The sequence below is a fragment of the Filicampus tigris genome, chromosome 14 (genome assembly GCF_054856515.1).
Source record: "Filicampus tigris isolate MCC_2025a chromosome 14, RoL_Ftig_1.0, whole genome shotgun sequence".
NCBI lineage: Eukaryota > Metazoa > Chordata > Actinopteri > Syngnathiformes > Syngnathidae > Filicampus > Filicampus tigris.
Genome location: NC_141230.1, coordinates 10,278,611 through 10,305,904, shown reverse-complemented (window position 1 = coordinate 10,305,904; position 27,294 = coordinate 10,278,611). Strand labels below are relative to the sequence as shown.

General features: G+C 39.2%; 2 protein-coding genes and 1 long non-coding RNA gene across 3 annotated transcripts; 2 read left to right on the top strand and 1 right to left on the bottom strand.

The window, feature by feature from the left end:
* The first annotated feature begins 241 nt into the window (after nt 1–241).
* Nucleotides 242–16,149, top strand: LOC147136280 (uncharacterized). Its single transcript, XR_015089583.1, has 3 exons — nt 242–331; nt 11,019–11,272; nt 15,362–16,149. It is a non-coding gene; the product is annotated as an uncharacterized LOC147136280 (long non-coding RNA).
* On the bottom strand, nt 10,149–15,763 carry tmem182a (transmembrane protein 182a). Its single transcript, XM_086051850.1, has 5 exons — nt 15,354–15,763; nt 13,485–13,608; nt 12,324–12,422; nt 12,110–12,247; nt 10,149–11,241 (listed from the first exon to the last, which is right to left on the bottom strand). The coding sequence occupies exons 1-5, from the start codon at nt 15,498–15,500 to the stop codon at nt 11,021–11,023; spliced, it is 729 nt and encodes a 242-aa protein (XP_085907976.1). The 5' UTR covers nt 15,501–15,763; the 3' UTR covers nt 10,149–11,020.
* Nucleotides 16,150–17,753: 1,604 nt separating the features above from the next.
* On the top strand, nt 17,754–26,579 carry slc67a2 (solute carrier family 67 member 2). Its single transcript, XM_086052502.1, has 6 exons — nt 17,754–18,102; nt 19,983–20,070; nt 21,421–21,464; nt 22,813–22,942; nt 24,407–24,616; nt 25,564–26,579. Exons 1-6 carry the CDS (start codon nt 18,016–18,018, stop codon nt 26,379–26,381), a joined length of 1,377 nt encoding a protein of 458 aa, XP_085908628.1. The 5' UTR covers nt 17,754–18,015; the 3' UTR covers nt 26,382–26,579.
* The last annotated feature ends 715 nt before the right edge of the window (nt 26,580–27,294 follow it).

Here is a 27,294-nt window from a genome sequence, read left to right as displayed (position 1 = left end):
TACATGAGCGTTAAGCATCTGCATGGAGATACATTATTCACCGCGTCCGCTCGTCCTGGGCGTCCACGCTAGGGATATCATTATACTTCAATTAATACAAAGTATACTTTTACCATTGCAAAACTCAACAGTTTGATTTTGCTTTCAGAGAATGTCAGCCCCACTCGAGGTCAAAGGTATAATTTTTGCGCGTCGAAAGCCGTATATAAAAAGCACACAGGCAGCAGCCGGCAGTTGAGCAGGAAGCCTCTTGTTTGGGGAGCGAACGTCGGATGACCTCCTTCTCCTGTTGGGAAGTCCACCAAAAGAGGATTTCAAGCAAAATTGGCAGGTTTGTGTTGATTAAGTATTTGTTTGTGGTGGAACTAGCTTTCTCTTCTCTGGCTCCCGTATATTTTGACAGCTCTGTAATAATGTTGAAAATGTTCTCTCTTCTTTTGTTTTTGTTTTCTTACTAATTTAACGGCATTTTACTGTACATTTTCTATATTGGTGTGTAACCTCAAGCCACACGCAAGAGAGTTCATCTCCTTGTCAGTGTTGTTTGCATCCAGGAAGTAAGTTTCAGCCACACGTCACCTACATTACAGCCTGGGCGATGCAACTCAAATGTCAGCAGCGGTGTAGTTCAGTTGTTAATAATAGGGCCCGTATTTGCTTTGCAATCATTTAAATGCCTAATACGCCATTTTCATAAATGTTGCTCTAATGAAGTGAGTCTGCCGCTCTTATGAATACACATGAAGAGCCAGACAAAGGGAGTAGGAGTCATTTGAATAGTTGCATTAGAGTTGTACATAATTTCTCTCTATTAAATATGGTAAGCTATTTTATTTTTTTCTCCCCCTGACGCGTTTATACGCAGCGACATGTGTAAGACAAACAGATATGACAGCGCCCTCTTGTTAAATGGCATTAATAAACATCAGAACAGTCTGAGGGCATTTGGGTTCAACACAGTGGAAGAGCTAAGGTAATGTAATAATTTACCTTTTTGGAGATATTTGTCCATACTTTCCTGTTTTTAACAGTTTACTTGCATTTTAGAGCACGATTAGTAGAGCAAATGTTAAAAGTTGCATGTACTTCTGCTAGATGTGTTTTGCTGAGTTCATTTTTAGATTCTATAGAGGTGGTTTGATTCGATAGGACTATTTAGCATGTACAAACCAATAAAATTTGAATTACTAGCAATAATATTGTCATATATAGAAACTGTGATTTTTTTTCTTACAGCATTAAAAACTCTTAAAATATGACATTATGCAATTAATTTATTTTTATTGAAGATGATATAAAATAAGCGAAGCAAAGTTCAGCAATGCTTATTTTATTAAAAATTATATAGAGACCTACTGTGTCACGAATTTACTGTATATAATTAGAATCTTTAGATTTAAACATCATTGATTTTAAAAATACTTTATTCATCCATAAAATATATTTGATTACCATACAAGAATTTGTAATTAATAAATAAGAAAGAAGAAAATAAGAAATACAAGACTAGAATTATTGACAAGGCATATTAAACAATATAAAGAAATATATCAAATACAATATTTGGTGAAACTCATAGATTCATCAAAGAATGTATGACAAAAGTATTTTGTAATTTAGTAAATATTATATATTTCATAAAAGAAATTAAAATCAATGAGCAGTAGTAAAGCCATATGAAAATATTAAAGTAATCTTAAAAACATTAAAAATACTTAATTTCCCTCATGGGATGAATAAAGCATCTATCTATCTATCTATCTATCTATCTATCTATCTATCTATCTATCTATCTATCTATCTATCTATCTATCTATCTATCTATCTATCTATCTATCTTTCTATCTATCTATCTATCTATCTATCTATCTATCTATCTATCTATCTATCTATCCATCCATCCATCCATCCATCTATCCATCCATCCATCCATCCATCTATCTATCTATCGTCAAAACAAATGAAACATTTTTGTATTATTCAACAGCACTACTAAACATTAAGTACACACACACACACAATCAGACATGACGATTTCACCTTGCTTAGGATAATGACTGTTTTGACTGTATAGTTTTAAGCCACATAAGAAATGATATGCAAGAGGTATATTTGAATATTTATGACAGAATCCATCAGCTGTTTGTACTGCTGCATTAATGAATTGCCTGAGGTGAGGCTTACAGTCCAAATCAAGAGCACGGGGCATTAATGCTGCCTGATCCTCCAAATATTTGCGATAAAGTGATGAAATAATGTTCGACTTGGTGCTAACTTTTTTGTGCTTCTCTCCAAAAGTCAACTCTTTTTGCAAAAAAATCGGGCCCTCCATTTTTAATGAGGCGACTTTTTAGGGGGGTGTTGCTGAGCATTTGTGGCTAAATAGTAAAACGTGAATGAATATGCAAGCGGAAAAGCCGGTTGAAGAGTCCAAATCAACTCCTACACTAAAAGAGAAAGACATTAGCATGCCTTTGAAACAAGAGACCTTGACTATGAACGAGAGCCATCCATGCACACTTTGGAATGTCATTTGTATGCACAAAGTGAGACGGGAGGCCAGAGGATGTGAGGGTGCAAGTGGGGGGGTTGGTTGCAGGTGGAGCTCTCAGTGGCTCAAATGGAAGTTTTAACACATCAAGGAGTTGCTGTGAACTTGCACGAAAAAAAACAAAAAAAACATATGGTAACTGCACAGTTAAAAGCTTGTTTCTCCAAATTAGAAAAGTTTTCTTTTTATATGAAAAATAACATTTTCACTTATTTTGTTTCGCTCATTTCTTGTTCTTAACCGAGAAAAAAAAATAGTAAAACTTAATTTAAAAATGAATGTCACTTTTTTACCACAACTTTTTTTAAAGCAAACATGTATTTACTTTGTTTAAACAATTATGAAAAAAACCTACAACATTCTGAAAAAGCAGGAAAACAGTATTTCCCTATAGATAAAGAAAAAAATTCCAGATTTTGTTTTTTTTTGGGGGGGGGGAAATCACATCTTGATTTTATCCACAAATTAAACACACAAAAAAACACTGAAATGAAAGGCGTTTTTTTTTGTATATATATTTTTTTAAGTCCTATCATTTTGGATTTGAACCACAGCTTCCTCTCTACAAAGTGATAAATAGAAAATGTTGTCAAACAAACCATCATCATTATGTTTGATGTCAGAAAATGTTTTGCATTTTGCATTTGATGTGGCACCCCCACTGCATTGGTGATATACATATGTTCCCCCCCCCCCCCCAAAAAAAAAATCAAATAGCATTGTTTTACCTTTACCTTTTTCATTTTTAAGATAACATGTCACCCAATTTGAAATATAAATTACATTTTTGTATAATTTAATTACAATTTTTATCATTTCTGTTTTATATTAGGATATCCATCCATCCATTTTCTTCCACTTATCCGGGCATATTATTATATTACATGGCATGTGTGAATGCTTAAAAATAATTAAAATGTATACATTAACATTGATGCAAAGTTCAAAACAATTAAAGATAGGGAGTTCGAACTGTAACAACGAACAATTACAGTTAAAAACCTAATACATATACAGTATAAAAGGAGGTAAAAAGGGAAGAGCGATTTGATTGACGATTAAAAGCAGGAAAACATTAGCCAGCTAGCCAGATGTAAACACAACAAATAATAAAAGCATAGATTAGGCCAATGTAGACAATGACTGAGTGGATCTGATTATTACAAATGATCCCTAACGGTTAAGACTCCTCCATGCTGCCCATGAGCTACAGGAATCTTGAGCTACTGAGTTATTTACTGATTAACGTATTGAGACTAATCACTCAGAAGCAAATTATCAACTTAACACTGTGCTAAATGACGCAATACAACTCAAGCTTCATTTCATTGCTGTTCTTTACCTCTTCCTTCCTCTTGTTTTTCCTCCTCTTCTTTTCATATTTTGTCTGCCTGTGCTCCAAACAGTTTTCGGACGTTGAGATGTTTACAAAATTCTCAGTGGGGCTCATCAATAAATTTAACCCCACAGAAAAGAGTAACAATGAGCCGGAGGAGGAGGAGAGGATTTATCTTGCATTATTAGTAATAGTACTATGAATTGGGCATTGCTTTACATTTCAATCCATGTGAGCTATCCCATTTTAAAAGTTAAAGGAATAACTAGTAATACAGTCAAAGCAAAAATGACTTTGACCACGTGTGGCGGTATAGGGTGCACAATATACTTTTCAACGGACATGTGAGGCTGGTACCGTTAAGATGCACTGTTACACCGTCAGTGGCTTTGCACTAATCAAAGAGTTGATTTTCAAATGTTTGCTTGGTGACCTGAGTTTCATTTTTGGGGGAGCGGGGGATGCGGTAGCCCACCCCACATGCTCGGCTCTCTGAATTATGCATGGTGATGACACGATGATGGAGTCCTCTGAATTGTAAATCCCCACAATTATACAGCCCATTGTCTATTCATGATTTCAGTAACCAATGGGGAATTATGTAAAACTATCTCCAAAGAGGACGGCGGCGTGTAATGTGACTTGCCATACTGTTCATGCAATGCAAATACATTGGCCGTATGATGGTATTTAAATGGAGCCTGACCTGCGTGTCGTGTGGGATTAGGACGCATTTGGGAGATGAGCTATGATAACTGCTAACACACACTCGCGGGCAATGAGTGTATCCTCATGAACTTAAACGGCCAAACTCAACTGCCTTGTGCCCCGTAGTGGAAGCATGTGTGTGTTTATTTACTCGCCTTGAAAGCTGTAAGAAATAAAAGTAATACCGTGATGCAAATTTTTGCATTTGTCATCAAAAAGTCAAGTTTTTCATGAATTTCCGCCATCCTGTCACCTCCACGACTGCGTCAGCCGCGTAGTCGATAAATATGAAGATTTGTTTCATATCAGATGTGCACTATGTAAATATGAAACTGCTTAATATTTCGGTCACAGTTCCAGCTGTAGTGTGCACTTCCGAAAGATTTGTCATACACCCTTTTAAACAAGTTTATTCCATATGAAGAAATGGAAATTATTTCTTCCATAGTCATACTTAACATTCTTGACTGTCATACAAGTGTAACTTTAAAAATTAAAATTAAATGGCCATTTATTAATTAGACTCTGGAAAAGATAATACTGGTGCGTACCAAACACACAGCATTTTTTGTAACGTGTTTTTTAAATTAGAAAAATAGCACTGTACAGTACTGTACTTTGCAAAAACATTTAGTACTCTAATAACGTAATGAAATGGAAAGTAAACAATCCATTTGTGTGTCATTATTTGAATTTATTTCATGCTTCAATGGCCACTGACATTGTGCTGCTCCTTCTGTTGTGTGCACCTCAGCCATCAGGGGGCAGTATTTCACTTACAAAATAAATACACGATGACGACAGTCCCTTCGAAGCTCAGTAAGTTACTGCAATTGTACTTCATTTTCAAAAAGAATAAAAAGTATTGTTACTATATGTTGCCTCTCTACATGTGTTGCTGCATCATTTGTGTTTAAATATTTTTTGCTTGAATCAGCCATTTAAAAATAAGAGAGCCAGCCAATTTAGAGCATTCTGACTCAACCTTCAATGCTTGCAGAATATTATTGTGTTTTATCACAACCTAAATTCAGAAACTACCAAATGAATTATTAGACTCTCTTCTTTCATCAAACAAAAACGTTTTTTTTCTACTCAAGTCCTTTTTTAAGTAATCAGCATTAGAACAAAAAAAATAACTTTATTTGAAAAGATATATTTTATGCATAACAGTGACTTTTAGGATAATAATGTTTGCTTTAGTGACGCCTGCAACATCTAAACAGTCCTTTTCTTCTATAAAATACCAACATCAACAACATTGAAAACGTGTGTGTAATGGCAAAAGAATGTATTAATGCATGCAATTTAGTGGTAGCAGAATTTAGTAGGAGGAGGGGGGGTGCGTGCGTATGTGTGCATGTGAGTATGTACATTACATCATTGCTTCTACTTTGAAATTTAAATAATCTCTGTAATCTTTTCTCTCTTTTTTGTCACTATTTGTAATAGATTTACCTTGGGAAAAAAACACTGGTCAATCACAAGATGCTTGTCGCAGTCAAATTTCAAGAGGTCTGCCTTGTTCACAAGTGTCAAGCAATGTTTTGATACATGGTGATATCTCATCCCAAGAGAATGCCATATGCTGGCCATAGTTAGTGTTTTGTTTTACTTTCCCAAATTAATGACCAAACCAGAGTTGGCCGAGACTTTTTTCGATCCATTCCCATGAAAAAATTTAGTTGGCGAAAATTGCCATTGCTTGTGCTCCTCGTTAGGATTCCCTTTGATGATTTTTCACGTCAATGGCTCTCAAAGAGTTAAAGGGTTATACCTACCACATCTATCAAGTTTTGTTAGTGTGTCAGTGGCATTTTGCTTTGTGTATGAGCATTAAGATAGCTGACTTTCGTGTGACTAAGTTAAGCGGTTTCTTTACAACATGTAATTCTCTTTGTTTTATGTTTCGTTTTTTTTAAACTTCAAGTGAGAGTGGCAATAAACATCTTGAAGCAAGTATCTGGCCTCCTTTTTGAAGAATTGTTTACTAGCTGCCAAAATGTTGCTGAAGTTTGCGGCCAACACCTAGTGCTCATAAACCCACATTTTTGCCCGCGACTCAAGTCAAAAGTTTGGCTAGGCGCCAGGTTGTATCTGAAAAAATTGCAACACGGGTCATCTGTAAGTTGCGATATCACCGTATTTCCCTTTTGTTTGTTTTTTTATTTCCATGATTCCGATGGACATTTATGGCAAATCTTACGTCTCAAATGTGAGTGTCTGCAGAGTTCCACCCCGCTTTACAGTACGTTTCCAACCCCATCCTCTGCTTCCTCTCGTGCTGCCCTTTCATCGGCATGTGTCTCACCTCATTCGCTATTCTCCTCCTTGCCTCCTTCCTATCCCTCCGCTGCCGCCGCCGCCTCGCCTCGCATCAGGTATTTGTTTAGGAATCTCTCGGTGGAAATTACACTCCATCTCCGGCGCTCCCTATCAACACACAATTATCACGGGCAATCATGCAGAACAGTGTTCAATTCAGCTGGAACTCCCACTCTGATGACATGGCGGAGTGGAAGGCTGTATGCCACACACCAGCATTAAAAGCTGTGGATGTAGTGCAGAGAGGCTTTTTCTTCTTTAATCTTATTAGGATTCCATTCAAACCAGGAAGTGAAGCAGATAAGGAATAGCATCCCCAGGAGACTTTTTTTTTCTGCAAGTAGACCCTGAACGAATCATGTGATCATATCTTACATTATATTAGCATCTGGCAACCTTGGCAGTCCGATCTTGTGACCTGCGCTACTCCTCTACAGTATATGCTGCACTTTTGGATTACATCAGGGGTCCAAACTTCGGCCAGGGTTCCTTTTGTGACCCACCACTTTTTTTTTTTTTTTAGAATTGGCCCGCTTACTGTAAAAACTTTGATTACTGCCATACAGCGAACCTTACAATCAACTTTCCACATAGATATAGCCAGAGCTGGGCATTTTCCTAAAAATTCGAAGTCCGTTTATCGCCTTCCGCCTACAGCCGGGGTACCCTTCTGCCGTCAGTTTATCCGCCAATTTGTCCAGCCGGGCCAAATAATAATCGCCTCTAGGCAGGTCCGACCATCATTTTAAATGGGCTTCCGTTAGCGTTTCCGACTACCAACTTTTACAGACTACCACTAGCATGGAAGTCTCACCGCGGCCGGACTAAATGTGTCTCCTTTTCGTACCTTCCAGGACCTTTTATTTTTTTGTGTACCTTTCAGGACCTCGGTGATGCTTCCATGTCACGATGAGTCTCTCGTTTCAAATATCGCCCAGCGGTCGTGGTGGTGTTTTTTAGATTACCGTAAAAATAGACGATTACATAGACGAAAGAAAATGGGCTTCCTACTATGCTTAGTCCGAATGTTTTTTAAAGTTTGTCGTCCATCGTTAATCACCTACAAAATGGGCGTCCGTCTTAGCTGGATGGACAGACCAGCCTGTCACATAGGTGATATACCCAGCTCTGATTATAGCAACATGATCAGAAAACACAAAATCATAATGTATTGTTAAGTGAGGAGTAGCTAGCTGATGGGAATTGGGAGGCGGCGCGCAATACTGTTTTCATTTCAGACATAAGGAATCGTAAACAACATTTCTTTTTTAGTTTTTTTGCATGCTTGTTGGCACCCATCCGCTAAACCTGATAAAAATATTTGGTGTAACCGACACAGATAATCACTGAATGTCAATGTAGGCCAAATGAACACTTTTGAAACACCAGTGTGGCAGAGTGACGAAAGTCCAAGTGCTGTTGTATTATATTACACACAATAAGTTCCCAAGCCTGTTCTATGGTGATTGTCACACTTTTTTACACTCACTGCCACCCATCACAAAAAAAAATTACAAAAAGCCAAAGAAAAATCTTAATTAAATGCAACCCACCATGAATATGGCGTTTTGCTAGTGGAGGGCAAAGTTGTTTGGTTACTTTGACTATGACTAATAATTCATTTTGTTTCATGTTTAGTTTGCATATTTAATAAAGAAAAATATGAAGAACATAATTATGGCTACCTCCACCTCCCCTTTTTCTGTATGCAGTCCCTTGGATGTAATGTGGAAACCCGTGGACTGTATCTCCTCCATGGATTATGGAGGTGTGAATCCCCATTTTTACCGGCAATACCGAGTTATATATATATATATATATATATATATATATATATATATATATATATATATATATATATATATATATATATATATATATATTATTAAGATGGAAAAGAGGCGCACAGTTGACTGAGACACGTGAGATTCAACGGCGGCGTCCATTCATTCCCGATCAAATGCTCCATTCATGAGTGAAATTAGCATCCGTCTGTCAGCCAGGAGGTGTGAATTCTTTCATCTTCCTCTCATGCTGCCTCTCAACTTGTGATGAGATGCATAACACCACATGCACTCCACATGGAGGTTTCAGAAGCAAAATAGGGCGTCTGCCTCTCTCTTCTAGGGGCGATGGGTGAGGCTCAGATGGGACTGCACTGCCTTCTTGTGGCCATTTGGAGACTTTTTTCCCCCTCATTTTTCCTCCCATACATCCACTTTCTGTACCACTTGTCCTCATGAGGGTTGCGGATGGGCCGGATTCGCAGTTGACTTTGGTTGAGGGTACCCCGGGACTAGTCGCCAGCCAATCGCTTGATTATCCCCAACAACAGGGTTTCATGAAATAAAATTCACACATATCCAGAACAATACACTTTTCAAACAGGAATAAATCTAAGTAAAAAGCAACATTTTGCTGAGCTTAATTTATTAGATATTACCATATCTTTGTAGTTGCTTTGTTTTTGCCTACTATCACATAGTCTACTTCAATCGCATGCACTGATGTGGTAGCTAACAGCCAATCAGAGTGATCAGTTGTCACAGACGGCTGATGCCATTTTGCATACTACGATCAATTGCTCATTCATTCAAATCATATCCGAAAAGCACAATGACATAAGTCTCTTAATTCTTCACAATTCTAAATGTTGCATTTTACTTTGGTTTGCTCCTGCTTGGCCAGCACGGTGGTCAACTGGTTAGCACGTCCGCCTCACAGTTCAGAGGTCGTGGGTTCGATCCCGGCTCCGGCCTCCCTGTGTGGAGTTTGGATGTTCCCCCCGTGCCTGTGTGGGTTTTCTCCGGGTACTCCGGTTTCATCCCACATTCCAAAAACATGCATGGTAAGTTGATTGGACTCTCTAAATTGCCCCTAGGTGTGATTGTGAGTGTGGATGTTTGTTTGTCTCTGTGTGCCCTGTGATTGGCTGGCAACCAATTCCGGGTGTCCCCCGCCGACTGCCCAAAGACAGCTGGGATAGGCTCCAGCATGCCCCGCGACCCTTGTGAGGATAAGCGGTATCGATAATGGATGGATGGATGTTCCTGCTTGTAATATGAGTGTGTGTGCAAGATTGGTGTATGTATGCATTTCATTTCATGAAACCTGCGGATGGTGTGATAAAAAATTACTTCTCTGTCATGTTGTTTTCTTGCTATGGTGTGAAAGTAGTGATTGTGTTTGACATTGACTATAAAAATTGAGTGTTCTTTACTTAAAACAGAGTATTTTAGAGTTTTTATTCAGATCAATTGTACATTTATTCTGTACATATTACAAAAAAAATAAAACATTTACTTGTGGCAGAGTATCATGGGATCTTAGAATACCGCATCCATGTGAAAATGGCAAAAAAATCACAGGTCAAAATGCTCTTCATAAACCAAGGACCCTGTACTGTGAAAAGTCTCGGGTCACCACTCAACTCTGGCTTTGTTGTTTTTATGATCTTTTTTCACAGCAGCTATTCTGACGTACTGTTGTTATCAGCAAAAGATATTCCTCAAAACCTTAGAGGCAAACTCTTGTGCTTCAGGGCCTAATTATAGATTTTTATAAGGGAAAGATAGGCCAGGAGTTAAGACAATAATAATTCAAATATTTTCGCAATAGTAATTTTAAAATAGTCATTATTCATGATAAATTAGTCAGATTTAATGAAAATATCTTAAAAACCTTCTACATCTTCTACTTCTAAAAGTGCTTATTGTACCCAAAACGGATTATTCGTATTTGAAATGAATAACTTCAACCAACTGTTCAATGAGCTGAATAAACTCTCAATTATTTTGGGGCTCTAAAAGCTCATTAATGATCATCTAAGATATTCTATGAAGAAAACGTGTCACACGTTGGAAAAATAAAATGCTACTTTTTGTTTTTGCAAGGCCCGTCACATTGTGATTGCAGCGGTATCGTGGTTCACTAGCTAGCTATGACTCCTCCATGAATAAGTAGCACTGTACTGAGTGACTTTCCAGTTGTATACAGTCATTGTAACATGGTGGTCTAAGTCTTTTGCACAGTATTCTAGCTCAATAACTCTTGATGACCTTATTCTGATTTACAAGCGTTTCCCTTTTGATTCCCCAGAGTTAGTGGATCTTGATAGTTCGGCCGATCAGGAGGAAAAGGAGGCCGGCCAGCAGAGAGAAAAAGATGCCGATGGGAGCGAACATGAAGGAGAGGCCGTAGTTGATGGTCAGCTGGAAATCTGAACACATCGTGGAACGCCGGTAATCCACGTAGACGTCCACCACGTCCAACACCTCGACCCACAGTACGAACATCACCACCACACACAGCAGGAAGAAACCTAACAATGATGAGGATTGTGTCACTATATGGTAAAGTATTTGCATGTGTTCTGAATCCTAATTGTTTTTGGCACATTTATTACATATTGGCATTTCAGATCATCAACCTAATATCAGGACCTCACAATGACAGCCCAAGTAAAGTTTTGTTTCTAAATTAAAAACAAATGTCAAAACCTGTCAGGCTATGTGGAAAAACTCATTTTTGGAATGTGCACAGCCCATTACATCTGGTGTGTGAAAAAAAAAAAGTGCATTTGACAAAAAGACAGCATGCCAACAGTCAAACATAGCGGTGGCAGGGCGATGGTCTGGAGCTGCTTTGCTACTTCAGGAACTGGACAACTTGTTATCATTAATGGAACAATGAATTAAATCTAAAGTTGTCAACCAGAAAAATCTGCTGAATATCTGGCCATCAGTTTGTGAGGCCTGAAAATGACCCAGAACTAGTAAGTTCACCTTTGAATGGCAAAAAAAAATCAATGTTTTGATCTGGCCAAGTCAAAGTCTGGATTTAAGTCCAACTGAAATGATGTGGTATGACTTTTAACAGACAGTCCATGCTTGAAAACCTTCCAACAGTATAAAAGCAATGCTGTGAAGAAGGGTGCAAAAGAGGGGAAATCGGAGGGGAAATTATTTTTTTAACTTTTTTTTTTTTAGGCTCAGAGAGGTTTAGATATTTCCCCCCTTAAATCATTATTTATAAACTGCTTATTATATTTACTTGGGTTGTCTTTGAGAGCTATTCAAACTGTTGTGATTGTCCAAAACATTAAAGAGTGACACACATGCAAAGAAATCTGAACACATTTTCACAACATTGTACAAGGATCAATAACATTCAATAGTAGAAAGTCTTACCCGATGCCAGAAAGAAGCCACCACCCGTTTTGTACAAGCAGTGGCTGGCGAAGGGAGCGGCGCAAATGATGAAGAAGCCGGCGAGCACCACGGCCGCCAAGCCAATGAGCATGAAGATGCTCCAGAAGCCTCTGTAGACTGAGAAAAAAAACACACCTTATTGCACATGGATCCATAAAATCAAATACCGTATAGAGGATAAAAAGACACCTACTTATGGCGGATTCATAGGCCGTGGCGTTGTGTGTGAAACGGGTAACCGGGAATGGTAAGAGGTAGGAGGGCATGCACACTTTGAGGTGAGGCTGATTTGCTGTGGAGGAAATGCCAAATGGGAAACGACATTAATGGAAACAAATGTATAAAACCCAGGCAGAACACCAACACGGACACACTCAACTTTCTGGAGCAATCACGTTGGAGTCTACTGGACCTCAAGCCTTCATGAAACTCGTCATTTGCATTTAATGTAAGATCATCTTTACAACGTGTGGTTAGAATCAATACTTTCATTCTTCTGAGAGTGTTTGGCTTCCTTAGGTGCTGCTATTTTGGTTAGCAACTGTGTTCACGTGCGCGCTGCGGTTTCCTCTTTAGATAGATAGATAGATAGATAGATATATAGATAGATAGATAGATAGATAGATAGATAGATAGATAGATAGATAGATAGATAGATAGATAGATAGATAGATAGATAGATAGATAGATAGATAGATAGATAGATGGACAGACATTGTATGTAACAATATTGTTTTGGCTGCATTTTCAGGCAACAATAAATACATTGGGAGTTTCAGTTAGACAAAGGTGGTTATTTCCCAGGTTAGAATCTCTTTTGAATCTTTTTTGAAAAAACAAAAACTAATACTAAAACTAACAAAAACAAACTACAACAAAGCATTTTATGAATAAATTTTAAAAAATAACTAAATAAAATGAAGACTAATACAAATGAACAAACTCACTATAGAAACTAATTAAAACTAATTCAGTTTAAGAACAAAAGTCAACATTAAATAAAAACTAAATATGATGAAAAATCCCAAACTATTATAACCCTGGCATGATTCAAAACGTTTTGACAGTGTGCCACATATGCTAACCACTACTGAACCGTGCTGCACAGTTGACAATTTTAGGTACACTTCTGGAAGCTTTCCATCAAACGTTTACCAAAGGTATTTGTTATTCATATTCGAAGTTGGAGACAAGACTACAGCGACTTATCATCATAATCATTGTCTTCTTGATTGTTTGATTCATTAAACATTAGTATGAAACAATAGAAGAACACATTCTTTTTTTGTAGGCACAGCTTTAAACTCAAAATAACCATCCATATTGTCAATGCGTCCTCCAAAATCTGACTTACTGAACCAAAGTGTCCATAGCAGGTCTTCTTCTTGGATGTTGCCTCCAAAAGAACACCTCCAGAAGAAGCCCTCATGGTAAAACGTGACTTCACTGGTGGCATTCTGTACCGGCATATCACCATGCTGGAGGGGAAAAAAATAATCTAGGAATTATGGGATGTTCAGCGTGATTACATAGAGGGGCCTGTGGGCCATGACAGGCAGGTTTGCAGACATTTTTTTTTCTCCATGGGATCCTTCGAGCGGTGCCACGAGGGGGTTGGAGATCGGTGTGATTGTGAGTGCGGATGTTTGTTTGTCTCTGTGTCTCTATATATTATTTTTGTTTTGTATTATTTTCAATGACCCTTTTCAACTAAAAATATTTGAGGAAAACACATGAAGTTGTGACATTTCTATAAATTGTTTTAGATTTTAGACACCTTAATATATCTAAATAAAAATAGTGATTTAGAAACAATATGAGTCAGTATATTATCAGTAGTAGAAAGAGGAGAGCAGGAGGAGATTATTTTTCATTAAATCACTGAAAATGAGCAATTATTAGGATTTTATTTTATTGTTATGGTAAATAAAATAATTTCTTCCTGTAAATAAAATTATTTCTTCTATTAGGTCCAAAGTTTTTTTTAGTTTTGAATGACTCTGTCAGAGATTAGACAATATGCTTAAATTATTATGGGTGTTAAGATCCACTGACGATATTTTGATATCAGCCAACTAAAACAACAAAAATAAACACATTATTGAATTAATATCTCAAAAGTAAGTATGATTATCTTTGTCAAGGCAGAATTTGTGACACGGTCTGACTCTTTGCATTGTCTCTCATTAGATTGTCCAAGTGTCCCTAATGTTTTGCCCGTTGAGTGAGCGATACGCTCAATAACTCATAACAGCTGTGGCAAAGGGTGTATTTACAGTATATCCCCCTCTTTATATATCCCATAGCTATCGTCGAAAGCAAAAGCAAGATGCTCCCGTTGCTAAAACGAGATGTGTTCTCGTTGGTGATATTTAATCCGACATCATTCCACCGCTGGGACCGCTGGTATTTGTTTTTCTATCTTGCTGAAAGCTTTGCATAGCTGCACACACACTCAACTGTGAGTGTGATTACATGAAGAATTCCCATGGCGGTGCCTCTCTGCCATGCATTTCATCTCCTGATTGGAGCTTCCAGACTAGGAGAAATGTGACTATCAAGCATACACAGTAGAGACTCCAAAGTTGAACACAACCTGTTGAATGACGTTGATGACTTTCAATCAAGTTCTTTTTTTTTTTTTTTTTCCGTGGGATATTAAGCAAATATGGAAATAATTAGTTCCAATTCTATACGTTTTTTAAGGTTTGGTTTATCTACAATCATTGACCACAATATTCTGTTGGTCTTGAAAATATCAAAATGCTCTAAAATTGCTGGCAGAGAATGAGATTTAAAGGCTTATAAATAACACAGCAACACGACTGCTATTTGTTAGTGTTTCAATGCCCTTGCCCATTGAGAGTTAGCATTAAGGTAGCTGACTCTTAGGCAAAGTTACATTGTTATTGTAAGTACACTTTGTGATCATTCAAATTCTGGACCCTGATGGGGCAAACGCATTTGAACAACTCTTTTTACCTCATCTACACATGATGGGCCTCATCTGTTTGTTTGATAAATCAAATGTGAGTGCACAAGTTTGCCCACCATTGCAGTAGAGGCTCCCTGAACTGAGCTCTCGTGAGGTTTCCTGATGTCATGCATGATGATGGTGTGACTGCCAAGTTTTGTCTGACATTTGACTCACAAATCATTTGACTTTTAGTCATTCAACTTTGGACAAACACAATCTGGTGATCCCTGCTCCTCTATCACTTACCTCCTCAGCGATGTGGCCATCATCAGAAGGTGGAGGGCAGCTCTCCGAGGCCAGCAGCCAGTAATCGGTTCCAAATGAGAGCAGGATGAAGACCACCGCCAGGGCCCCAAACAGACCCGCAAAGAACAACACCACACTGAGCTTCATGGCCGCGCAGGGGGAAAATAACGCGTGACTGGTTCTGGAAGTACGCTCGGTCAACTATAGCAGTGGACGCATGTGACGATTTTGAGACGCTGGGGCACATCCACACCAGCGTGTCAAACTGTTCTATGTATGACTGTTGACTTTTTTGTGCACATGACTCCTCTCCGGACACCCCTGCCCACCCGTCACACAGCCGCTGTGCTATTTTGAGGTCTGACTGAAGGCGGCTGCTGCCCAAACACTCCAACTGCTGCGGGAGTGTGTAGGGAATGGGACCAGGAGCAACTGGACACCCAGAGTGGCACGGGAATGTCAGAGTGAGACAGTAAGGACACCACATTCTGCCGCAGCTGCATAGTGCTCGTGATATATAATATTATCTGTGGTGGGCTGTCAGTGGCCTAAAGACTAGAAGAAGCACTGACCTATGTTTACATCTAAATTCTAATATTTGTTCCACTAAATTGTACTAATGAATCCCCAACAGTCTAATCCCATTATTTAACATAGCATTTTTCCTGGCTCCACTCCTTCCAGTACATGTATGCTGATTACTTTTTTTGTCCAATCAGACTCCAGTCTGTTTATGTTGCCATAGCAATTTAATCTGCTCACTTCAAACTCAAACTCAAACTATAATCATCTCAGATTTCAAATTAGGCCCTTGTTGACATCAGCATTTTTCATGCTAGTCGCTAGCTATTATGCCTATTGTTAGCATCTATGTGCTAAATCAGCTAAAATGTGGTTGGTTTAATAAATTGTACTGCTCATATTGGGATGAGCAGCCAGGCCCATTTCTTATGTTGCAGTAAATTACATTTCCTTTTCTAAATGGTTATCATCACACTTTTTTATGCTTCACTGGTACACCTTTTGGTCACAGAAAAAAAAGCCAAAAACAATTATGGAGTGAATCCTCACAAGATTTACCAAAGTCTTGCATGACGTGATGATGATTTGATGTCCAAGCTTTTGAGGCATATATTTACAGAAGACTGTGGCTTGAACTCACAACTGTTTGACTTTTTGGGGCATTCCACTGAGATCCATTGGAACCAGAGTATAGCATCATATAACATATTAAGTCGTCTGTCAGTACCTGTCCAGGGCGAAAGGCATGAGACAACGTGAACCAACTGGCCTGCTTCTTCACTAGCGTCTAAGGGGAATATTTAACAGTGAACCTATATGTAGCCGCTTGGCTAATTTACACACTGATGTGACTTAACCACACCCGACACTTGCTGTTGCAGTTATGTCTGACTGAAAGATCAAAAGCTGATCAACTGGTTAACAGTCTTCCCATAACAATTGTTTAGCCGCACATCATAGTCACAAGTTTCCAGGTTGTATGGTAATCCATCCATCTATCCATCCATTTTCTACATCGCTTATCCTCATTAGGGTCTTAAGGGTCAGGAGACGCAGGGTACACTGGCCTTGACTGGAAGCCAGCCAACCACAGGGCACACTTTGACTATGCTATACAATTCTAGTCTTTAATTAACTGTAATTTGAAAGTTGGAGGAGGCCAGAACACCTGAGTAAAACTTGAAACGGCTAAGCACTTGTTCACCGTGCTGCCTCTGGTAATACAGTAGAATATGAAAAGCCATGTTAATAGGGAAAATTTAGTCAGCTCACATTAGGCAAAACAAGGCAGCTCAATTTAAATAGTGCGTTTCAGATAACTCAGTGAGCTTCGTGTAGTAATTTGAAAATATTTACCAACAAAATATTTGAAGACATTTAAAAGCAAAGAAATGAAACGTAGCTTACTAAAATTAATAAAAGAACGTACACACTTAACACGTAATACTTTATGCTCACTGTAGTATGACTGCATTTTTGCACAGCACTGTCGTTGTTTGCCCAGCAGGTGGTGCTATGTTCTCAGAAGCTGCAAACGCATGAAATCTGATCAGGGAAAACAACATGAAACAAGAAAATAACAAATTTATGTAGTTGACGTATTTTTTTTAAGGCAGCATTGGTAGTGCAATTGATTTTATGAACAAAGTAATTATACATAGTTCATGTTTTTGTAAGGTCCATGTTTTAACCTGAAGATCTCAGGGACACGTATGCCTTGAATTTCAGCATTCAAAATAGGATTAATTGATTTTGAAAATACATATAGTGTGTTTTTTTTTTTTTTTTACATAATTTGTTTACGAGCAAAAACACTTCACTTCCGCTTTAGACGTGACGTAAGAGATTAAACCAACCATTCATGTTACCGCGGGGTAGTCGGATAGTTCTACTCGGATTTTTTCCTGTACAAAACACGAACAACGACGCTTTCGCCATCTCGGTGAAAGAGTACATATTTTCCACGTATTGAATTCCGCCTCTTTTCACGCTGGATTTCTTTTTAAAGAAGATACAACCCGGATAGTTTGTTGGTCACCCCCTTTGAGGGACAACCGCCAAATCTTTGACGTGAAACTTGGCTTCCCAAGTCGGATGTGCGCTTCCGTGTTGCCGGCAGGCGTGCGGTCACAGAGGGAAGATGAACAACCAAAAATGTAGCACTTTGTATCAGAAACCTCGAGGACGGACGAGGATTCTTCACGCTATCTATGTGGTTGGCTTCATGGTGAGAAAAGTGACACACTTGATTGCTTTGTGGTTTTTGCAGGCACACTAAAGTGTGTAAATCAGATAAAAGTAGTTTATGTTAAATTGGGGTAAAACAAATAAAAAGCAATGAGCACACTTAAATGCACTATTTTTTTTTATTGTAATGCTCATCTGAATTCTATACTTATACAGTATTTTCCTTTGGTGAATTTGACCAACCTAAAGCAGCAATGCAGGTGATGTTACAGGTGACCATTACAGGTTGCCAGGGCAACACAGAGTGCACTCTGAGGGTCTCCTGTTCAAACGCATCCCTGTCACTAAAATGTGTTGCCGCATGAGGCAGCTTTCCCCCCGTGTTACACAAACCTAAGGGCATAATGTGATTATACCCATTCTTTAGGATGACGACTAACTTTTTACGTGCCAACACTGCTAACCCTGCGTTCATCTAATTAAAGGTGGCAAGAATAAGACAAGCCCCTGGGGAAGGTAATGGTGGCAAATAAAGTTAAGCGGTCCCGTCAGAAGACGTAATGACTTGCCATGAGGCTTCAATCAGGAGTTTGGCAACAGCTAAGAATCTGCTCCAATCTCAGCATTGTACAAGTATGAATGAAAACAAGGAAGGGCAAGCTTCCTTTCCCAGATCGTTGACTTTTGATTTTTGCTATTTCAGGTTGCTGGTTAACCTCCAATTCGTCCATAGTTAGAAACACGTTTTCTCATAATGGAAATAGAATGTCACGGTTTAGCGTTCTTCAAATGTCAGATGTGTGGAGGAAAAAAAAAACTTAAGCACTCGAGCACCGTGTCCAATAAAATGCCCATATTTCTTTCCTGATATTTCCCTCAGTTATAAATTTAAGCAAATACTAAATGGCAAAGCAGACAACGGACATAAGCATGACTGTCTCTGGCCAACTGACATTCATGCTGGCCCAGCTTTTCATCACTTAAATATGATGAAATCAAATATTGCCTTTTCAATATTACATTTTCAATATTTTGAGTATTACCCACTTCAATTGATCAATCATTATAGATTTTTTTACTGCGCTGCACATTTATTTGCAAGTGAGATTAAATCCATCCATAAGGATTGGTATGAACAAGTCCTGAAAATGTCGAATGTTAAATATTTAGATAGCTTTTATACTGGGAAAAAAAACATAACATGCTAAAAATTTAACTACGCAGAAATATTATTTTCTTAAGGCTTAAATAATATAGTATTGACGCTGAATATAAAGAAGGCTTCTTGTATGTCGGACCCTGCGAAATATTATAAAACAGTCAAATGTTGTCCTTGTAATTCACAGCTTTATTGCTTATAAGCATGAAGGCACCAAAAATAATAAGAATTTCATTCATTATATATTTTTTTGATGAATCGGCCGATTAATAGGTTATTGCAACTGTATCCTGCCAAATATCAATCAGCATCGGCCTCCAAAAATAAATATGGGTCTGGCTGGCCCTATTTTAGACTCACATTTATTAATAAGGACAATTTAGTTTCTTCAATTAACCTTATCAATGGATGTTTTGGGGACTTGGAAGGAAGCTGGAATGAAACGCCAACTCAAAACTGGAAAATGCCAATTCCACACTCGATGGCTTGTGCTAAGATTCGATCCGGGGACGTCAAAGTTAACCACTGTATTTTAAAACCTATTATTTAATTTCTACTTACTCTGATGATGAATGCGAGAGATTATTACTTTGTGTACCAGTGATTCGAGTCTCTTCACCTGAAGACTAAAACACATATGACATAACATTTCCTCTTTGCCATCACTGATACCTTCTGTGATGACATCACGCACAAAAAAACCACACAAAATAAATTAATAAAATACTCACTGAGATATATATATATATATGTTTTTGTAGGACTTGTTCGGGGTGAGCATGATCATCCCGCTGCTGAGCCACCACGTCAAAGCACTCGGAGCAAGTCCTACCGTTGCTGGTATTGTTGGTAAGACGTTGCTATTACTCACTGTAATCCACTCATCTTACTTACAAGGCAAAACGCACTTTGGTCCAGGTGTACTGTGGATATAAAAAGTCTGCACATGACTGTCCTGTCCCCAGAGCTGGGCAGGCCGGACCGGTCGGTGAAAGGCTTCTTTTTAGGCTTCTTTCTACTCCCGCGCCTGCGCGAGCGACAACTGCTGTTATAGGGATTGCGGTAATGCCCCACAGCTCATGACCATAAGTGAGAGTAGGAATGTAGACCGACCGGTAAATCGAGAGCCTCGCCTTTCGGCTCAGCTCCTTCTTCACCACGACAGACCGATACAGAGTCCGCATCACAGCAGCTGCTGCACCGATGCGCCTGTCGATCTCCCGTCCCATCCGACCCTCACTCGCGAACAAGACCCCAAGATACTTGAACTCCTCCACTTGGGGCAGGATCTCATCCCCGACCTGGAGAGGGCACGCCACCCTTTTCCGACTGAGGACCATGGTCTCAGATTTGGAGGTGCTGATTTTCATTCAACCAAACTCTGACATCGGTGGTACAGGGACCGAACAGGCCTTATCAGGGGGCTCGGTACCCCGTACTCCCGAAGCACCCCACACAACTCCCCGAGGGACACGGTCGAACGTCTTCTCCAAGTCCACAAAACACATGTGGACTGGTTGGGCGAACTCCCATGCACCCTCGAGGACCCCGCTTAGCGTGTGGAGCTGGTCCACTGATTCCTCTGTAATTGGAACACACACTCCGGTCCCCCTTCTTAAAAAGAGGGACCACCACCCCGGTCGGCTTATTTCCAGTGATGGGAAAATGAAGCTTCATGAAGCACTTGTGAAATTTTTACTTCTCTCGATGCTGTTCTTGTTTTAAAGATAAAGGCTAGTGCAATGGAAATGTATTACGTTTCCACTGAATCATGAAACAAAGAATGCCATCTATCGGAGTTAAAAATGATTACATATTCATATTCATGAAGCTTCATTTGTCCATCACTACTTAGTTTCACATATATTGTTCATTTATTATTTATATTTTTTAATTATACTCATTCATTTTAAATTTGACTTTATTTCATCTTTCGTCTTTTTTACTATTACATTGTAAAATTCCATATGTATTATTTAGATATTTATTTATATTTTCTCTTTTTTAATATTCCTTTTTTTAATTTATGATTTTATTTTGCTTTTCCTGCACCTTGTTTTCACCCCAACATTGCTTTTTCTTTTACCCGTTGTGTCACTTTGCGTGTGTCATTGTCCAACTACTTCCTGACAGAACTTTTCTTTATCTTTTGTATTTTATTTTATTCCACTAAATCTTATTATTTTATTTTGTTTGCAGGGTCCACATATGGCGTCTTACAGTTGTTCTCAAGCACAGTCGTGGTGAGCATCCACTTTTATATTGTTTTGGCCCAAATCGAGATTTGACTGCTTCTCTGCAGTTTTTGTCCCAAATGGTTGCCCGTGGAATGTCATGACAACAATACTCAGTGGTCAAAGGTCACTCACAAGCACACTTCCAGCAATGGTGCATACAGTACACCATTTTCTCATCTTGAGGAAGAAAATGCACGTATAACCTGACAAAATCCACTGAGTTAAGTATTCCATCTGATGGCAGATTCTCAGGCCTCTGCTCAGCTCCTGACTTGGGCGTAATTGTGGCGGGTCATGCGGCCAATTAGGCAGATAAGGAGGCGTCTGTTGCTCCCTGCAGCGGAATCTTGATAAGTCTACAAGAGCCTGCATGTGGAACACGCCAAACTCAAACTGGTCTAATTGAATTATTGGTCCGTGCGAGTGTGTGTGTGTGTGCGTGTGTGTGTTTGAGATGGGGTGGAAATTGAATACAACTGTCTGTGCTGTTGCCTTAATAACAAATACAGAGTCTCCACTATTTGTGTCTCAATTCCGCCTTAAACAATTTACCAGACCCTACGTTAGGAACAGCTATCTTTGAGATGCAATGAAAGAGTGATTATCAAAACGCTGCCTTGATAAATATAGTCCCTGTAATTGACTCCGTGTCCCAATTTGTCGCTGGAGGTGTCATCCACTTAGGGCTGAACAATTAATTGAAATTTAAATCAACGTTGCAATGAAATTGCGAACGCTGCAAATTTGAAAAATAAAAATAAAAAGGTATTTACATACATTATTTATGAAAAGTATATATACAGTTATTTATGTATGTATATTTGGTAGATTTTGTGACACTGTCATAGCAAACACTTGAAAGACTAATTCAAAGTGTTTAGCAAGTTAATTGAAGTAGATAAATAAAATGCATTCCTTCTGTATAAATTCATATTTGATTTCCCTTTATTTTGTAGTAAGCTTAACCTATAACCCCAAAACATTACGTATAATAAATCTGATATTGTTTATTGTAATACAGGTTAATTTATTGCTTGAGTTTGTTAAAAAAAAAATACATGGGAAGAGGACCCTGAAAATCGCAATCACAATTTTGATGGAAAAAAAAATTGTAATTTGATTATTTTTCAAAACGTCAGCACTTCTAAACTATTCACTTCACTTTTACCTGATATGTCGTAATTCACTGCTAACATTGCTTGCTGCTGCATGATTGTTGCAAAAATGTTTTCCTCCCATTGTCAATCGAGTTCATGAATAGACATCTACAGTGGGTTGTGCAGTTGTACCTAATGAAGTGTCCTGTGAGCGTGTGTTTGATGTTTTGTTTTGTGCGTCTGTTGGCGGTTTTCAGGGCAGCTGGAGTGACGTGGTGGGCCGTCGTCACTCTCTGCTGACCTGCTTGCTGCTGAGCGCTTTCGGCTACGGCCTGCTGGGAATGTCCACCAGCATCGCTTTGTTCGTTCTCTCGCGCATCCCCGTGGGTGAGTGACTAGCCTTGAGAATTTACACATCACTTACACATTTACATTTGAGCTGTGTGTTTTAATTGATGATAAAGTACTCACATCTAGTCCCCAACCATCTATTCTCCAAAGCCAGTTTCCTTTGTAGCTCCTGAGGAAAGAAGTAGGAGAAGACAATTGGACTGCAGTAGTTTACTTTCATAATTGGCTTCTTACTCTTTGAATTCCTCTAAAAGTGTCAAATGAGCCTTTTATTTAAAAAAAAATAAAAAAAATAAAGACATTGTTCTATGGCCTTTTATTGTGTCCAGCCTAAGGCACACCTGTGCAACAATCACGCTGTCTAACCAGCATCTTCATTTGACACGCCTATGAGGTGGATGGATTATCTTGGCAAAGGAGAAGTGCTCACAACGGATTTAGAAATATTTGTGAACAATATTTGAGCGAAACAGACCTTTTGCGAACACAGAAAAACATCTTTCAGTTCAGCCCATGAAAAACAGGAGGAAAAACGGAGCACATCACATTTTTTTTTTTTCAAAGGTCACCACTGGTGGGGCATTGTGATTTCCTTGGAATGTTGTTGAAGTAAAATGTTAACACTTGCAGAAAGATGTAGAAAAATGTGTTGTTTATTGATATTTGTCTGTTTGCTACCTTCTTAAATCATAGTGGGGGAATAATGGAAACTGGATATGGATGATGATGATGATGATGATGATGATGGTTATACTTTTCAACAGCAAAATCAGAGATGGCTTTGTGTCCTACCCTAAATATATTTTCGACGATAATTAAAAAAAATCTTTACTTTTTTTTTTTATAGCACATCAGGTTTTTGAGATTTTTTTTTTTTCTAAGTCTGACCTATAAAACCTTGCACAATATGAATTTTACCATTTTACCACCTTGTCATTAATAGCTATGACATTTAAAAATCCACCTGTTGCTGAAGCTAACCCTGAGTTCATACTAGTATATAACTTATTAATTTATTAATTATGATTATGTTTGTTATTATGAAAACCTGATGTGTTAGAGAAAAAAAACAAGGGCAGGTTCAGAATCACTGCAACAAATTAATCTAGAAAAGTTTACTTGCATCTTTGATTAAAAGCTATACAGTAGTAAAAAAAAGAAGTTGACTAGTGTTAACTTGTTGCTATTACCGGTATTATTGTTTCAGCTACAGTATATCAGTATTATGTATTAAACATTTAAATTACAGTATTATTAGTAGTATTTATTTACACGTCATTGTTTTAAAATACAGCATAGCATTGAAATTACTTTTTTTTAAATGAATACCGTAATTAGATTAATTCAAAGTTTATACTTATGTAAATTTTTTGTCAGCACAACTTGCGAAGGAGGCAGGGAGTTGCGGTCACAACCAGTCAAACAAAGCAGTGAAAGATAACGACAGCGTCAACGTGTGTTTGTTAATGTTGCCGGCCTGTCGACTGTCTCCCGTCTCAGGACTGTTCAAGCACTCCCTGTCCATCTGCAGAGCCCTGCTGTCCGACCTGGTGTCCGAAGCAGAGCGCCCTCTGGTGATGGGACACTTCAACGCCGCCTCCAGCGTGGGCTTCATTCTGGGTCCCGTGGTGGGCGGATACCTGACGGAGCACGAGGGCGGATTCTACACCTCCGCCTTCGCCTGTGCCACCATCTTTCTCATCAATGCGGGTGGGTGAACGTATGAAGATTTATAGCGCATACTGAGCACCTTTCAGCTTTTTGCTCATGTTTTAAGCTCTAAAATCTTTCAAAAATAAGATTGACGCATATTTGGATCGATTCAAATCATACCAAGCACAACTGTTCAGCTCATTCAAATTCCAAATATATTTCAAAATAAAAGGCCAAAATGAAGATTTTTTTTCCCGCATTTGACTATAATTTTCACATTTTTTGACTGATTCAAACCGTTCCAACTTCAAACTGTTCTTCTCATTGCTATTCCAAATTTATTAGAAAATAAAAGGTTAAAATTAAGATGTTGTTTTTTTTATGTATAATTTATAAATGTTTTGACCAATTCAAACCTTCCAACTTTTATCTAGTCAGTTGCCTATCGTTGTTGTAAACGTTAAGGGGCCGAAAATAAGTTATTTTATTATTTAAATGCCTACCAAATATCGGAATCAGCATTTGCCTCAAAAAAATCAGTTGGGGCCTACTTTCAAGCCATTCCAACTTCAGTCTGTTCAGATCATTCCCATTCAGAAAACTTTCAAAATAAAAGGCCGAAATTCCATTTTATTATACATTTCAGCTCATTCCCATTCCTAAATGTTTTCATGTTTTAAAAATAAAAGCCGAAAAAGATTTTTTTTTAAACGCATACCTTCTGTCCTCATTGAAATTAGACTATTGAAAGACTTTTCCTTTTCCTTGTGACAAAGGGTAAAAAAAAAGCTCTCCAAGGTAAGTTCTCGTCTTGAGGCCTTCACAAATACCACTTTTGGACATGCAAGAGTCAGCAGGCTCAAATTCAAAATTCAAAATTCCCTCTGGGATTTTCTATCCATGCAATATCACATACGCCCTTTCTCCACCAACAAGCCAAAGAAACTTTGCGTTCCAGCTAAAGGGAGTTCTTGGTAGTAAAAGTTTCATTCGTCTCATTGCAGGTCTGGTCTGGCTGCTTCCATGGGGCGACATACTCCTCCACTGTAACGGCACCAATAACGCTTGCAAATCAGTCAGCAATGGTTGTTCCGCTAAGAGCCACGCCCCAGCACGGACCGACCCGGACCGGGATGTCCCGACGACGCGGCCGTCCCCGACGACGCGGCCGTCCCCGCCTCCGCCCGCCTGGCGACAGCTGTCCTCGGTGGGCTCCAGGATCCGAATGGTGGCCTCGTCCGACATGTGGGACCTGTTCCTGGTGCGCCTGCTGATGGCCGTGGCCATCATGCTGTACTACAGCAACTTCTCGCTGGCCATGGAGGAGCGCTTCTCTCTCAAGCCCAAGACGACGGGCTACCTCATCAGCTACAGCAGCACTCTGGGCGCGCTGGCCGGCTTCCTGGTGGGACCCGTCACCCAGCTGTACGGCAACAACATGGCCGCCCTGCTGCTGCACTCCACGCTCCTGACGTGCCTGCTCATCTCGCTGTATGCCGCCGCGCAGGGCGTGTGGCAGGTGCTGCTCACCTCCACCTTCTTCGCCATCTCCACCACGATCGGGCGCACCAGCATCACCGACCTGGAGCTGCGGAGAGGAGGGGCGCAGGCCAGCGGGACTCTGATCGGCGCCGGACAGTCGGTGACGGCAGTGGGCCGCGTGCTGGCCCCTCTGCTTTCGGGCATCACCCAGGAGTTCAGTCCCTGCGGCCCCCCCAGTCTGGGGGTGCTGCTGGCTCTTGCGGCGGTGGGTGTGCTGATTGTTAGGATCCCCAAATGGAACAAGACAGGGGGGGCAAAAATGGCAACTAAAATCGAGTAAAAAAAAAAAAAGACTGGACTTTTCTCCAAAGCACTGAACTGTTTTTGTTTTTCTCAGACTGTACAAATTTGATTGAAGTGGATTTTGTATATTTAAAACAAACTATGACTTGACTTTGGTGATTCTTCAGCTGTACTCTAAGCACCACTGATTGTGCAGCATCACTGCTGTACCACATAAAACGACCACTGAATCTGAGGCTGTGCTCTGAATCATTCACTCCTTCACTACTCCCGAATAACTATCTAGTGGTGCCTTGACTTACAAGCTTAATGTGTTTTGTGACCACGCCGGGGAATCAAAACAATCGTATCTCAAATCATCTTTGAAACCAGTGGAAATGTTATTAATCTGTTGCAGCGCTCCGATAAACACCGGGGAAATTAATTTTTAGTAAGAACAATAAAATAATAAACTAATAACAATGAAATTGAATGTAATGAGTTAAACCAGGGGTCTTCAATCCTGTTCCTCAAGGGCCTGCTTGTTTTCCATCTCTGCCTGCTGCAACACACCTGATTCAAATGATCACATAATTAGCAAGGTCTGCAGAAGCTGGATAACGATCCTGATCAGTTGTGGCAGGGAGGAATGAAAAACAGGCAGGACGCCGGCCTTCAAGGAACAGGATTGATGGCCTCTGAGTTAAATTGCGCAAAAGGACAATTCAATGGGAGTTGTGCGCACCTCAACCACCAGGAGGGGAGTATAATACTCAGGCTTTACACAACCAGCATTTGCGGGGCTGATCACGGATGAGAGTTTAACCGATTACTGATCACAATCCAATAACAAGATGGAGCAATATTTATCTGTAAATAACTACTTTATTTACTGTATAATGCGTAATTCACTATTGTTTACTGAGTATCAACCAGTATTCTCTAACATTTTGCCAATGTTTACCAATCTT

Coding starts and splice junctions, on each gene's coding strand:
- tmem182a (XM_086051850.1), bottom strand. CDS start 15,500: ATGAAGCTCAGTGTGGTGTTGTTCTTTGCGGGTCTGTTTGGGGCCCTG. Junction 12,423..13,484: donor GCTATGGACACTTTGGTTCA/GTAAGTCAGATT, acceptor TTTCCTCCACAG/CAAATCAGCCTCACCTCAAA. Junction 11,242..12,109: donor TGGCTTCTTTCTGGCATCGG/GTAAGACTTTCT, acceptor CATCATTGTTAG/GTTTCTTCCTGCTGTGTGTG.
- slc67a2 (XM_086052502.1), top strand. CDS start 18,016: ATGAACAACCAAAAATGTAGCACTTTGTATCAGAAACCTCGAGGACGG. Junction 18,103..19,982: donor TCTATGTGGTTGGCTTCATG/GTGAGAAAAGTG, acceptor ATGTTTTTGTAG/GACTTGTTCGGGGTGAGCAT. Junction 24,617..25,563: donor CATCTTTCTCATCAATGCGG/GTGGGTGAACGT, acceptor GTCTCATTGCAG/GTCTGGTCTGGCTGCTTCCA.